General features: G+C 42.7%; 1 protein-coding gene across 1 annotated transcript in view; it reads left to right on the forward strand.

Moving 5' to 3' along the window:
• PORCN (porcupine O-acyltransferase) overlaps window positions 1–14,024 on the forward strand; it is a 33,342-nt gene extending 19,318 nt beyond the window's left edge. The window contains exons 7-13 of the mRNA XM_082263829.1: window positions 2,073–2,198; window positions 4,527–4,627; window positions 5,742–5,818; window positions 6,772–6,835; window positions 7,175–7,260; window positions 7,374–7,484; window positions 13,673–14,024. Coding sequence (XP_082119955.1) covers window positions 2,073–2,198; window positions 4,527–4,627; window positions 5,742–5,818; window positions 6,772–6,835; window positions 7,175–7,260; window positions 7,374–7,484; window positions 13,673–13,774 — 667 coding nt within the window. The 3' untranslated portion in view covers window positions 13,775–14,024. The remainder of the gene's footprint in view (window positions 1–2,072; window positions 2,199–4,526; window positions 4,628–5,741; window positions 5,819–6,771; window positions 6,836–7,174; window positions 7,261–7,373; window positions 7,485–13,672) is intronic.
• The last annotated feature ends 2,104 nt before the right edge of the window (window positions 14,025–16,128 follow it).

The following is a 16,128-nucleotide window of genomic DNA, read 5'->3' on the forward strand; positions in this document are numbered from 1 at the left end:
AACTAGCATTGTTAGAAGAAGACATAAGCAGTGTACATATCTCTCACAACAGGTTTCCTTTCACACACATTTAACCCTTTTCTAACTAAAGGATACTAAAACCTGGAAGCCCCGGCCAATTGAATTATGACTCCATAACGAATGTGACTACCTACAGTAAATCATTTTAAATGACACTAAGTTTAAAAAAAATTATTCTATTCAAGTATTTATTCCTAAAGCATAACTTCACCTAAAAGGGGAAGTTCCACTGTCCCTCCTCAACCGCCCTCCTCTACTACCTTTTCAATGTTGTATTTTTTTATATTTCCTTTTTCTTGGTGTTTGTACCTATTTCGGACAGTTGGCCCCCCACTCCTGGCCGCAACCTCCTAGGACACGTTACAGATCCCAGGAGGCAGCGGGTCCTTTCACATGCACAGTGTGATATCGCGCATGCACAGTGGAAAGCTGGCTGTGAAGCACCAGGAAGTCACAGCTGGCTTCCCAAATCCAAGATGGCAGTGCCAGGAACCTGAAGACCAGCGAAGAACCAGCCCCGGTGAACACAGTGCTGGCTCTCCAGACTGGTAAGTGCATGTTTTATTAAAAGTTAGCAGTTACAGTATTTGTAGCTGCTGACTTTTAATTTTTTTTTTTCTTTTTCCTACGGTGAAGTTGGTTTTGCTACTGTGGTCTGACTTTCTTTTAGAGGGTGGCTACATTTGTAGTTGTACTCCATGGACCCACTGTATACCCACTGGGTTCAGAGGACATTACAAGGAGGCAGAATAACCCCTTAAAAAACAATTTCATGAAACCTAAAGAACAGCGCCATTAAGCAGTGAATGTGTGTAGATTATTTTTGGAAAATAAGGATATCGTTTAGTGTTCCAGTGATTCTAAAGGTTTTTTTGTTGCTTTTTGTTTTTTTTATAACAAACATGTTATCTTTTCGCCTTAAAAAGCATTGCACAGAGCAGCCCCAATCGTCCTCTTCTCGGGTCCCCTGCTGGCACTCCTGGCCCCACCTGGCACTGAGTGCCCACTAGGGATCAACCGATTATCGGCAAAGCCGATATATCAAGGGCCGATCTGCACTTTCCCCGATATATATCGGAATCGGCCACCAAGGTGACCGATATTGCCGATATTTCGGAAAGTGCTTGTACCAGAGTGATGCTTGCAGCTAGAAGTATCACCCCGGTACCGACGTCTATAGCTGACGGTCGGCTCTCTTGTAATGACAACCGATGTGGCTGAGAAGCTGCTCGGCTATCCTTACAAGGAGCAGGAAGGGACGTCAAACCAGCTCGGTCTGGGTCTCCCGTCCCATCAGGAGACCCGGGCACGGCCGTCGAAGACCCGATCAAAGCCACAATCGGCTCTGATCGGGTCTCCATGTAAAAAGCCGGAAGTGATGTCATGACATCATTTCTGGGTACTCAGCCCCAGATTAAAAAAAATGACAGCATTCAGAACAGCCAAACTTGCAGAGGAGGGGTTTGGGGTCTTTTAGACCCCCCAGATCCCTCCACAAGAGTACCTGTCAAGTGATAAAAATAAAAATGTTTAAATGTACGAAAATATCGGCCGATATGCAATGGCCAAAATATCGGTATCGGTATCGTCAACAAAAAAACAATATCGGTCGATCACTAGTGCCAACCATAGCAAGCTGCTTGCTATGGGGACACTTGTGTGTGTTCATTCCTGAGCTGCCTTTGCCTGTTCATAAGATGCACAGAGCACGGCTCGTCCCATCCCACCCCTGCTTCCTCCTCACTGGCTGTGATTGACAATGGCTCCCGCTACTGTCTTTAGGCCAATAAAAAGTGAGAAAGCCGAGAGAGACAATTTATTTCTTTTAATATATCTTATATTTTTTTGGTCCGATTTTTCACCTGAATAGCCCCAGTTCACTTTCAAAATGCGTGCCTCACTTTGTATGAGGCACAATGAGGGCTAAGTAGGTAAACAAGGCCGTATATGCTATAATTGGGTTTATGAAATAAGCTGCATGATACAGGAAAAAGTGGGAAGTGTAAGGATTAACAAACTGTAATTTACTGAGCATTTTGTCCACTCTCCAGGTGGCTGCGTGCCTATGAAAACACCTCATCATTCCACTTCAGCAATTATTTTGTGTGTTTTCTGTCAGAAGTGACGACGGTCCTGTCTGGAGCTGGCTTCACCGAGGAGAAGGATCACGTTCACTGGTGAGAGTTGCTTTCTGTGTATATGGGAACTTTTCTTTCTTTTGTCTATCGCCCATCTCCTTTGTTGTTGGTTGCCATCTTCTGCTTTGTCACTGCGCCTCCCCAACCCACACAGGATGAATTAACAAGTTTAGGGCCCTGTTCACACCTGAGTGTTTTTCAGCTTGTAAAACGCTCATCTCTGAAGTCTCAAAACGCCCAACAAGCAAAATCCCATTCATTTCAATGGCCCCTGTTCACATATGAGTGTTTTGTCGCCTGAAGCAAAAAAGCAAAATGCCTGAAGCTCAAAAAAGTATATGCTTTTTTTTTTTTTTTTTTTTTTTTTGGCAGATTACCAGCATTTTTTGTTAGATGTCAATGCCTGCCTCCAAGCATCTGCAAAAGAACGCACGAAAAAACGCCCAAAAAAACACCTGAAAATGATATGCTCAGGTGTAAATGGAGCCTCATGCCCTCTTCCCTAACAGCATGTACTGACTTTGCCTCCACCTGCCTACGTGCTAAACCACTTCAGCCCCAGAAGGTTTTACCCCCAAAGGCTGCATTCACACTTGAGCATAGCGTTTTACAGTGTTTTTTAACCGCGATTTTACCGCGATTTTCAGGCGTTTTTTTTTTCAGGCGTTTTTGGAGGCAGGCATTGACATCTATCAAAAACGCTGGTAATCAGCCCAAAAAGAAGCTCATGTACTTTTTTCAGCTACAGGTGTTTTGCAAAACGCTCAGATGTGAACAGGGGCCATTTAAATGAATGGGGTTTTACTTGTTGGGCGTTTTGGAACGTTTTTTTTTAGCGTTTTTGGAGCTAAAAAACACTCAAAAACGCCCAGGTGTGAATGGAGCCTTAATGACCATGCCATTTTTTTGCGATACGGCACTGCGTTGCTTTAACTGACAATTGCGCAGTCGTGCGACACTGTACCCAAATAAAATGTCTTCCCCCCCCCCCCACAAATAGAGCTTTCTTTTGATGGTATTTGATCACCTCTGTGGTTTTTATTTTTTGCGCTATAAACAAAAAAAGACTGACAATTTTGAAAAACAAAAACAATATTTTTTACTTTCTACTATAAAACATTCACAATAAAAATTAAACAAATCTAATTTCTTTATCAGTTTAGGCCAATTTGTATGCTGCTACATATTTTTGCTAAAAATAAATCCCAAAAAAGTGTATATTAATTGGTTTGCGTAAAAGTTATAGCGTTTACAAACTATGGGATAGATATATGGACTTTTTTTTTTTTTTTATTAGTAATGGCGGCGGACACAAAGTGACAGTTTTTGGGGACCAGTGACCCCAATATAGTGACCAGTGCAAAATAATATGTACTGTTACTGTATAAATGACACTGGCAGGGAAGTGATCAAGGGGTTTAAGTGTGCTCCTAAGGAATGTTTTCTAACTGTAGGGGGATGGACTGACTGCTTACTGATTAGTAGGAACACACATCTCTCCCTTCCTGTCTGACAGAACAGCCGTCTGCCTTGTTTACATAGACGGCTGTTCTGTCAGTCTCCTTGACAATCGCGGGAGGCCAGCGGCGATCACGGTCGCCGGTCCCGCGGACTGGCTCCCACTGTGTCTAATCACAGCGGGAGCGTGACTCCAGCGGTGCGCATGGCCCCCTAGAGCCTTAAAGCAAAATCATGTACATATACGTGATTTTGCGCTTAAGGGCCGCCCTGCCGCAGTATATGTACGGTGGGCAGTCCTTAAGTGGTTAAAGCCAGTCATAGACAGATCGGTTTGAATCGATTGGAATTGTGTATGGGCAGACTGACTGCACCCAAGTTGATCAATTGATCAACTTGGGTACAACCAGCCTGCTGGAATTTTACATGCGATGATTAGTGCTAGCAGCTGTTATAGCCACTGACAATAATCACTGTGTTCTCTTGGCAGGTACAGCTTCCTCCGCTGGGAGAACACAATGGCTCCATGGGAGGGATTCCCCTGTCAACACTGTCTGTTTTGATAGGGGAATCAAAGGAATTTCTTTCCTACAACCTGTGGTTGCAGGAAGGAAATTTTGCTCTGTCTGTGGCCAGCCTTAGTGCAGAAAATTGGGAACATCGCATGCAATTTTTTTAATGATCTGTGGTCAGTGTAAGCCTGTCCACCTGGAACAAAGAACACCGTAAGAATTTAGGCCTAAATGTCACTGAAAAAGTAGAAATGCATAAAACGTATTGGAAATTGATCATATATCTAAATAAAATGGCAGCATGCCACTTCTGTTTTTTCTTTTTAATTTATGAAAGTGTTGAATTTACAATTGTACAGATGTACTGTTTCTAATACCTGCTCTCTGCCTGTCCCAGGGACTTGGCTGTATCTCATCCTCTGAATGTGGAGATTCCTCGCTCCATGGTTGATGTGGTGACAAGCTGGAACTTGCCAATGTCTCGCTGGCTACACACATGTAAGTCTTTCATATCACATATATGGGTAGAGCCCCACTGTTCTCCCTGCATACAATTAGACACACAGTTCTTTCTCACAGGGGTGCCATCCTGCCAGGTATATACCTATATTTTTTGTCAATGTCAGTACCTTTTTGGTGTCAAACCATGTGTAACGCTACAATAATAGTCCTTGCATGCTTTAGATGCCTTCTCCGGCATCATGGGTGACTCAAGCCCTGGAGAGCTATTTAGATTTATCACTCCAGTGGCAGGGCCATCCCCCCCTTCCTGATCCATTACTTTTTTTTTTTTTTTTTATTAAAATTTTCACAAACCTGGAGACAGATTCAATATTCAGCACTACAATGCATCAGCACCAGTGAACAATGCAGCTCCCAGACCAATAGTAGTGCCAATTTTCTTGTAAAAAAGTACATGAAATGAAATAAAGTAAGATTTAAAGAGGCAGTACCAACAGTAACTGAGTCAGGTGCCCATCAAGGCCTACATATATTAATCATCTTGCCCACAATACGAAACTTTAACCAAGGAACAATGAATCTGATGCTGTAAAACTATCATCTATCCAACTGCCCCACACCTTTTTTTAAATGTATCAGCTACCCCTTTATTAAGATACGTAGCTTCGTATAGCGGTAAAGTATTTATTAACGCCTTCCAGGCTATGATTGTGGGGGCCACTGGTTTCAGTACAAGAGCAGTCTAAGTAGCGTACAGATCACCTTTTTGGGTGCTAATGGGTCTACCAGGCCCAGCAGACAGACTGCTGGGGAATGTCTTGTGGTAATTTGACCGACTTAACAATCCATATACAGTACCTCCACCCAAAACTGCTGGATGGGTGCGCAATGCCAAAAAATGTGCTGATGCATTAATTTATAAGGTGACCTTTCTGGCCACTATGTAGGTGAACGCTTTACTTTACCAGGAATGTGGATGTCACCATGGAGTTTAGGGAGCCTGAGATGCTGGAGAAGGCATCTAAAAGTACATACAGTTATGGCTAAGTACCTGCATTGGTAGGCTGTAGTCTGCTTAGTGGACAAATTTACTTTAAATTACTTGGTTAAACTTATCGGTCCTTTCTGATCTTTTTTTTTTTTTTTTCAGATGTCTTTAAAAATGCCATGAAACTCGGAACTTTCCAAGCCATTATAGTGACATATGCTGCAAGTGCTTTATTACATGTGAGTAACCCACATTTGCACATAGGTCACAGCAGAGATAATCAGGACAGCAGTACAGAGTATTTCAGGAGAGGAGAATAAGTTGGCGGAAGGAGCAGAGTATTTCAGGAGGGACATAATATTTCTGGAGGAAAGAAATAAGTAATGGTAGGAGCAAAATCATCCAAAGTCATTTGAATGGAGAGTTAAAAGGAGGAAGGGCAAAGACTTCCAGCAGCCTAAAGTATATAAAGCATATCTAAACCCCAAAACAAAAATTCTATATATATTGCAGCTTACCAGTCCTTAGGCGTGATGGCTGTATTAGGTTTCTTTATTCAGGCTAAAAGCATTTTTAGCAAGAACCGAAAATACACGTCCTTATCACTTCAAGTGAACTGAAAGGAAAGCACAAACATCCTTGTCTTTCCTGTGTAAACTACTATTCTCATCCATCCATCAGGTAATGGAGACGAACAAAGGTAGAAATGTTTGAAGTCCAGCCTGTTATTCTTAAAAATCAACAAATGAAGATAAAAGGAAAAAAGCCTGAAAAATAAACAAATGCAGCCACTGTATTTAAGGACTGGTAGGCTGCATTATATGTTAGTTCTTGTTTTTGGGTTTAGATACGATTTAGGGAGACGAGTGTTAGATAGCAGAAGGAGAAGAGTTCTTCAGCAGTACAGAGTATTTTTTTCCACACTCTATGAAGATCACCATAATATTTGGGTCATCCCAGATGTCATATGTTTAATATTTATGATTGTGTTGAGCGCACTATACCTTTTTTCACATTTATTTTCCCCATTTCAGTGCTGCCGCATAATTTTCTGGTTAGCGCATCCTATTTTCTTTCACAATCATAATCTGTTTGTCCTAGACTTTATCATGAAACAGACTCGTAATTCCAATTTGCTGTTTTCAGGGAACTCAATCTTATTATATGTACTATATTTATATGTGCTTTTCAGGGACTCAGTTTCCATCTGGCAGCTGTGCTTTTATCTTTGGGATTCCTAACGTACGTTGAACATGGTGAGTCGATGCATAACTCTCATAGACCGTTGTGAATCCCTGACACGTCTTCAAATTTAGCCCTGCTAATGGAGAAGTATAAGTACTTCTGAAAATGCCAGCTGCATGGCAGTCTTACAGATCTTCTGTGTTCAGTACACAGAATATATATACATATATGTAATATAACACTATCATTTATTGGTAAATACACGTGTCAGGCTTTATGCTAAGGAATAGGCCAGCAATTTACACAGAAAGCTATCTGAAAAGCAGCATTGTGGCATCAAACCTATTAATAAATAAGAAAATCCCAAAGTGACAGGTTTAATGATTGGCTATCCTGTTGTTTTGTTTCAGTACTGAGGAAGAAACTAGCAGAGATCTTCAGTGCCTGCATTCTTTCCAAGAAATGTTCTCCTACCTGTGCCCACCGCAACAAGAAGGTGAGAGTACATTGTGCAGCTTGGCACCCACTCTGGTATGCCTTCTGTGAGTTTTTTCATGTTACCGCTACATTTATGGTGACAGTTCACCATATGCTTCTTCTTGCCCACAGAGCCTCCCTGTCTACCTGATAAACATTCTATTCGGTGCTCTAGCCTTATTTCACCTGATATACCTTGGCTCACTGTTTGACACGGATTCTGAAGATGCCAGCGAGGAGGAGGTATAGCTTCTGCAATTTTTGTTTTTTTGGGGGCTTTTTTTGTGCTCAGTAATTTGCATATGTGAATGTTCTGAAAAGGAAAGCAGTCCAGCCAGAAACCCTGCCTGGATGTCACTTCCATTTATAAGATGACAATACTTAGTCAATAGTGCCATTAAAAGGGCAATGAGCATTTTCACTTCAGCATCGGCAATTAAAAGCACAGTGAAGGGACATGCAGCTGAGAGCACACCCCTATCAGAAATACCAGGGACCCCAGCACGATGTTCCCTGACAACTTAAAGCGGTTGTAAAGATTAGATTTTTTTTTTAACCACTTGCCAACCAGCCGCTGCGTATATACTGCGGCAAAGTGGCGCTATTGCGCGAAATGACGTACCTGTACGTCGTTTCATTCAATAGCCACTAGATGGCGCGATCGCACCACCAGAGGCCTGATCGCACCATGGATGGCTAGCGGGGATGTCAATCAACAGATCCGGCAGACCCAATGTCCGCCGGCCACCCGTGATCATCCCTGGGAGAGGCAGAACAGCGATCTGCCTATGTACACAAGGCAGATCGCCTTTCTGCAAGGGGACAAGATGGAGATCTTGTGTTCCTGCTAAGCAGGAACCAGGATCTCTGTCTTCCACCAGTCAGACCATCCCCCACACAGCTAGCAAGCACCCCCTAGGGACACACTTAACCCTTTGATTACTCCTGATGTTAACCCCTTCCCTGCCAGTGTCATTAGTGCTGTGATAGTTAATTTTTTTTTGGCCCTTATCACTGTAATAATGTCACTGGTCCCCAAAAAGTGTAAGTTAGATGTCTGATTTGTTCGTCGCAATGTCGTAGTCCTGCTAAAAATCGCTGATTGCCACGATTGCTAGTAAAAAAAAATATTGCATCGTTTGTAGATGCGATTACTTTTGCACAAACCAATCAATATACACTTATTGGGATTTTTTTTCTCAAAAATATGTAGCAGAATACATATTGGCCTAAACTGATGAAAAAATTTGATTTTTATTTGTATTTTGGCTGTGTTTTATAGCAGAAAGTAAAAAATATTGTTTTTTGTTTTTTTTTTCAAGATTGTCGCTTTTTTTTTTGTTTATAGCACAAAAAATGAAAATCGCACAGGTGATCAAATAGCACCAAAAGAAAACTCTATTTGTGGGGAAAAAAAGGACTTAAATGTTATTTGGGTACAGCGTTGCACAACCGCGCAGTTGTCAGTTAATGTAACGCAGTGCCGTATCGCAAAAGGGGGTAACTAGAGACTCCAAAAGCATTGACAGGGACAGCCAGTGAATTGGCATTTTTAGAAGGAGGATAGCAATGGCATCCTCCATTTCCTAATCATACAGTGCAGGATACAAGATCTGTAATCTTATTGGGTTATATACAGCTACCTTCAGGTGATTAGAAACTGAAAAAAAAACAACTGCAGGTACATTACCTAAGTAACCACTCCCAGTCTAAGCAAGCCTCAATTTTTTGTCTTAGATGAAACCTTTTTTTCCTTTTCCTTTCGAGCTCTGTGGCTCCCTTTTTCAGCTTTTTGCATTAGTTGACTCCAGTTGACCCTATTCAGACCCTGCTTTGAAGAAAAAGTGGGGTCAGCCTCTAATGTTCCTTCAGGAACTAGATCCAGCCACAAGGTGCTTTACAGGTCCAGGACCATAGTAATCAACTTATTGAGCCCTGTCTTTGAAGATCCCACTGGGGGGGGGGGGGGTAGGCCAACCAGGAATTGAAAGCCAGGATGGGGCTTGTCCATAACTTCCTGCTCCTGAAAGAAAATGATCTGCTCCAGTAAGTTTGGGCTCCTCCCTGGACCTAGTGTGCTGTGCTCCAATACCCTGGGGCCCAGTGCAGCACTGACTGTGACATACATTTAACATAGGAAGGAGCTCCAGTTTGGGTGCACGTTTATATTTAAATTTTGAGCCATTTATGCCATTTAGAAGCTTCCTGTATTTTCCTTGGGCCACAACTAGGGACTGCTATTGCACTGTGTAAGTCTTGGTATCACAGAGCTTACTGCTCATGCGCACACCATTTTCTTTATAACCCTGGCAGGGGATTGCTTCAGCACTGTTCCTGCAAATAAACAGAACAGTGATCTGAGAATGCTACCTGGCCTCCAAATGTTAAGAGTGCTTGGCACAGGCGGCTTTAACCCTTCCCACCCCGCACTAACTGTAAGTACCCCTCTGGAGACACTGTAGCACTGCACATGGCAGATCTGAGGCTCAAAGGCACTGGGTCAGGGGTCCCTACAGGCTTACAGTCAGTTTGTAGGGGAGCTATAGTCTCTTCCCAAAAGACCCTAGTTCTCTTAGCCCTGACCACTGTCTTCATTCTTACTCTTTAGCTTCCTCTAAGGTATCTATTGTGCCCTCCAGCACACACTCTTCCTCCTCCCTATCTATATTTTCTAGAATTTTCTGTCACCATATCCGCCCTAATGTGAAGGCTAGCAGCACATTTGGAGGCTGCAGACTGCAGGGGTTGCAAGTGGACCCCATCCGACAATCGCTCCTAGTCTGCAAACTTAGGTCAGGAAGAGAGTTTATCCTCTGCAATCCAAGGGCCCTTTCACCCAAGCAATTAGTCTAAATTTGTTTGTTAGTTTTTCAGACAGATCCAGACTGTATGTCAATGGGCAGATGGATGAAAACGGACATATGTCCATTTACATCTGCTTACATCCAAGTCTTTTTATGTCCGCAGAAAAAAAACTGATGTGAATGTATAAAAAAGGATGAAGTACATTTACGTCCGTTTCTTTCATCCTTCTCAGGTCTCGACTCTCCAGCCTTAAGTCAAATTGAGGGCACATTTCCATTAGAAGATGTGGACTTCCAACCCACCTAATCTGTGAACAAGCCTTCCTCCAAATGAGGGGTGTCCACATTTGTCATAGTTGAAGGGACGTCTGTTTGCCTTCTCAGCTCTCTGGTTCCAAAATATTTCAGATGTTTGGTTCCAGAATTTCATATCCAGGGGCTTCTATCTAGCGTTTCAAATTTGATATTCTCCCTAAAAAGGCAGGTAGATTTGTACACTGATATTCAGCAGTTTCTCTCCCTGGGGGGTTTCCTGATTGAGGAATGATTTCAGGGTTTTTATTCAAACTTTCTCACTGTTTCCAAGGTAAATTGAGTCATTCACCTCATTCTAGACTCCCAACTTTTTTCTGCAAATCCAAAAAGTTCTACCAGATCAGTCCTTGCTTCCCTCCTTCTTGGGGACTTTCTGGTCTCTGTGGACATCATGGATGCTCACTTACATTTCCCCACATCGTCAACACTAGTGTTTTGCTTTGAGCACTCAACATTACCAATTTGTTGCCCTTCTGTTTGGCCTGTCCTCAGCACCTCTGGTCTTTACCAAAGTGCTCTCCCCAGTTTTAGCTCTGGTTTGCTGTCAAGGTATTCATGATGTAAGATGCAAGGAGGATCTCCTGCTAAAGGACCAGTCTTCTCAGACCCTGTCAGCCAATGTCCAACAGAGAGTACAGGCTCTGCAGACATATAGATGGTTCTTCATTTTCCAGAACTCACCACTGAACCCTACTCACTGCTTGGAGTAGCTGGGCCTGGTATTGTATATAGCAGACATGGGAGTAAGTCACACATGTGCAAGTCACAAGCAAGTCTCAAGTCTTACCCTTCAAGTCACAAGCAAGTCTCAAGTCTTACCCTTCAAGTCACAAGCAAGTCTCAAGTCTTACCCTTCAAGTCTCAAGCAAGTCCCAAGTTACTGTACCGAAAAGCAAGCAAGTCAAGTCATTTATTTTGGTCAAGTCACAAATCAAGTCAAAATACTGATCTACCCCAATTTTCATCTTTAAATCAGTTAAGTCAGTGGTCAGGAAAGGTTTTGTTTTATTTTCAACATTAACAAAACTGCTTAGTGCTTTTTTTCTTGGCATATTAAAGAAACACTTTGAATGCCCAAACAGCTCAAAATCCATTGTTAAACAGCCAGTGTCCTAAAAATCAGGAAAAAAAATGAAAATTTGGCATCCGTTTGCTCTAAGTAACCTGAAAAAGAAATGGATAATGATGATTTTTTTTTTTTGCTTTACTTACCTTGTTTTTGAAGAAAATATACTTACCTTCTTCCCACTTCCTCCCTCTGCGGCCGCGCCGTCACTTTCTGCTTGCATTGACCCCTGGGAGCTGAACGTCATCGCTCCCAGGAGTCAATGCACTTGCACCGGCCCTGCTCGTCCCTTCCGGTGCAGGCGCGTCATTCCCTGCTAAACAGCTTCTGGACATGCCCAGAAGCTGTGCAGGGATGTCGTGCCTGCACCGGAAGTGACAAGTAGGGCATTCTGGGACCCAAGAGGAAGCTCTGGCTTCAGCTGCCCACACCTGAGATGGCAGCGCTGGACAAGACATTTTCAAGGTAAGTATTTCTTCTAAAAGGGAAGTGAAACAGGGGACAGTTCAGAGGCTATCATTGCTGAAAGGCACTAGCCCTGACTGTGCCGGGGATATTTTTATCAAAAAATGTTTTTTGATGCCGGAACTCCGCTTTAGGTGACTGTGGTGTCAGGAACATAACAGGCACATTAATTTTGCTTCAACACATCTTAAGAAAATGCAAATATTTAATAACTTAAAAAAGTAAAGTCATTTCGAGTCATATGTGTCAAGTCTCAAGTCATGAATACCAAGTCAAAGTCAAGTCGAGTCTTTCTTTTATTAATTTTAGTCAAGCAAGTCTCAAGTCCTGAAACTGGTGACTTAGGTCTGACTTAAGTCAAGTCATGTGACTCAAGTCCCCCACCTCTGGTATATAGTCCATCCAGAATCCTTCTGCACCCAGCCCACATTCTTGGACCCTTCGGTCTAAAAGCTCTGGGTCTGATGGTGGCCTCCTGTGTGGGACAAACATTTTGGAGCACCCTATGCATCCGACCAGGTAGGCCAGATTCTACCTGACATGGTAGATTTCTTGTCAGGCACTGGAGTCAGAAATATTTTTTTCTTCTTATGGCATAGAAGGTTCTCACAACAGATGGTGGCCTATCAGGCAAGGGCTTCCTGCATACATTCTAGGTACAGGGGTTTGCTTGAGAAAGCTTGGCTTAATATCAACATCCTGGAACTTGGGGATTTGGTTGTCCCTTCTTCTCAAGACCTCTTGATATTATGGTCACATGACCAGAATCCAGTCAGACAGGGACACAGCATTGGCCTACATCAACCATCACAGAAGCACCAGAAGTCGCGCTGCCTAAAAAGAGGCTGTTACACATTTCATATACTAAGTGTGGAGATTTGGCAAGTGGATTTTCTCTTTGCTTCGTGCAAATGGTCTTCACTCCTGAAAATGTTTCAAACCTTTTGCCACAAATAGGAGTTACTAGCTGAAGATCTTCTGGTGTCCAGGTTCAACAACAGAATGAATAGATTTGTTGCCAGATCTAAGGACTTTTGAGCCTTCCTATTGAATGCTCTGGTTATTTTGTGAGATCAGTTTAGCCTGATTTACACCTTCCCTCCACCTCTCCGTCTCTACAGGTCCTCCCTCATTTGCTCCGCAGGATCAAAATAGAGGGAACTCCAGTGATCCTCCATTACACCAAACTGGCACAGGCGGGCTTAGTACTTAGACATCCTCAAACTCCTTGCAGACTCTCCATGGGCACTCCTAGATCATCTGGACCTTCTGTTTCAAGGGTTTGTTCACTATTCTGCTTCCCAGTTGCTGTGTTTAACAATATGGCTGTTAAATTCCAGGCACTGCAAATTGGGAGCCTGTCAGAATCTGTCACCCCTACGCTGCTGAAAGCTAGATACTCAAATTCTCGCAGTCAGACTTTTTATATAGAAGGTCTATGTTGCATGGTGTGAGGCCCGTATACTGTCCTTCCTCCAGTCTGGTTTGGATCAGTATTTGGCCTTGAGCAAAAGGGACAAATCGCAGTCCTATCTTTCCTTATTCAAATACTGCCTGCCTCTCAACGCTTGGTGGGGACTTTTTTTTTGCACAGTATTGCTCACATTGCCTTCCCAAAACCCCCCACTCACTCTTAAGTCACCCCTAAAACTGAGACCGGAGGAATTATATAGGGGATGTCTGTATACATCAATACTATGGGTATTCATTGGCCTAGTGTTTTTACAGTATGTATGAATATTCTTTCACATGTTTGTTAATCATATCCTTATTTTTTTCAGGGGTACGGGATGGCACACACCCTTAACAAGTGGTCAGACCTTGGCTGGGCTGGCCATTGGCTGACTTTCGGATCCTGGGTGTTTTATCGGCTGCTTGGCTGAGGGGAGGTCACAGTCATTGCTGGCTGTGTGATATCCACCAGTGAACACCACCTCCACCTCATGGGTGTGACCAACTTCTGCCATACAATATTGCAGAGCAAGCAAGGTAGCTGGGAAGAGCTGGCGCACAGGGGAAGTTTATGACTGGATAGTAAGTGATCGGGATATGAACTCTGGGACCATACTGAGAACAGCCTGTGTGCTCCATTGACTAATAGACTTGCAGCACCATTATTATGTATACACATTCTGCCTCCTGTGATAGCAACAGTTAGCTGTCCATCACTAGGGGTGTCTGGAAAGATCATGACCTCTCTCTTACTTTCTGTGATTTTTGCCAATAAAGTTGTTTTTGTACAGATTGTGTGCAATATTTTTATATAAATTTTAAATACACTAGTGAACTTTTTGTTTCATTTTAAGGAAGTCCTAAAGCAATCAGTTAAATATATAGATAACCTTATTATCTATAAATTAATATAGATTTATTAAAAATGTTAAATCTCTGCTTGTATGTATAGTTTGTGATTATATGGGTACATATTTGCCTGTTACAGATGCAGACTGTGCGCCCTGTTAGTGCTGCACAGAGATTGTACTGTACTGCTGCTTTCTCAGGTCAAGTCAGTGGGTCATCTCAAACCCATAAGAATTTGAAGTACATCATTAAACCTCTCAGTGGCTTATCCTTAAATGATTTTCTTTCAGCAAATCTGGGCATTGTAAATAGGAGGCAAAGCTTTTATTGCTGCCCGAATTACAAAGTGTATCAAAACATTTTGAAGCAATGGTCCTTTCTCAATCCATCCAAAATCAAAAAAAATGTCTGAAGCCAAAACGTTTGCATCAAAAACAGACCAGTTTTTACAGGTAACTTGTGCTGTACCGATACAGACAGTTCTGAAAGTAAAAATACCAAACCCTCTCTCTCAGTTTTTTACCAGGCAGGTGTTTCTACATACCCAAGATTTTTAGAAGTTTTACCAGGAGGCAGTGGGTTTCTTGGCAGTTTGGGGTGGGGTACTGTTTCTTCAGGTTTACTTGAAAATGGAAGTCCACCCTTACACTAAAATCTCTAAATCTACAGGCATTCATGATCTAAGACTAACCTAGCTGGCCCTGTAAAGAATAAATTAGTATACATAACTTTTCTGAAGCCGGTCCGGTCCCATGCTGAGCTGTCAGCGACGGCTTCACTGTGGAGGCGGGTGAAGAAGAGGCAGCCGACAACGGAAGCCCCACAGTAAATCTATAGGTGACATCACTTCCCATTTTCCAGCCATTGTCGGCTGTCTCCTCCGCAGAGCTTCCACCGCTGGAGACCGGACCGGAGCAGATTCAAGAAAGGTATGTATACTGATTTCTTCTTTACAGGGCTAGACAGGTTAGTCTTAGATCCTGGATGCCTGTACCTTTAGATATTTTAGTGTTAGGGTGAAATAGAGTAAACCATATTGAGTTGGCCCACCCTTTGCAGCTATAACAGCTTCAGCAGTTTCACAATGCTGCTGGGGTATGAGAGAATCATAGGGCTGTCACTGCTGTCCATTCCTTCTGAAAGTACTAGATGCCTAGGCTTCCATGTGTGCCAAAATCATTGACCTGTAACAAGAAATGAGATCATGAATTCTGACACTTATTTATACCATGCTTGTTCCAGGTCTGTGACTCAAAAGCTATTCCCATCAGACATAGCCAGGCAAATGTAAATACAGCAATGGCAGCCCTTGTACTTCTGTCATAGTGGGGACACTTTAAGTAAAGTCATGTGGGTAAGGAAAAAAAAAACTTGTATTTTAGATTCAGATTGTCACCTTGATACTCACTTCACTATTGAGTAATTAACCAGGAACAATCAAGCAATCTCCTTTGTAATCTGCATATTTGAGCTACACTATATTACCAAAAATATTGGGATGCCTGCCTTTACACGCACATGAACTTTAATGGCATCCCAGTCTTAATCCGTAGGGTCAATATTGAGTTGGCCCAACCTTTACAGCTATAACAGCTTCAACTCTTCTGGGCAGGCTGTCCACAAGGTTTAGGAGTGTGTCTATGGGAATGTTTGACCATTCTTCTAGAAGCGATTTGTCAGGTCAGGCACTGCCTTTGGAAGCTCTAATTCATTCCAAAGGTGTTCTATCTGCTTGAGATCAGGACTCTGTGCAGGCCTGTCAAGTTCCTCCACCCCAAACTTGCTCATCTATGTCTTTATGGCCTTGCTTTGTGCACTAGTCCAAATCATTTGGTGGAGGGAGGATTAATGGGGTGGGGTTGGGCTTGGCCCCCTAATTCTAGTGAAGGGAACTCTTTAGGTAAAAATCATACATGGGAGTTTACTCCTACATTAG

This window comes from Pelophylax lessonae (assembly GCF_965119305.1).
Source record: "Pelophylax lessonae genome assembly, chromosome: 7".
Classification (NCBI taxonomy): Eukaryota; Metazoa; Chordata; class Amphibia; order Anura; family Ranidae; genus Pelophylax; species Pelophylax lessonae.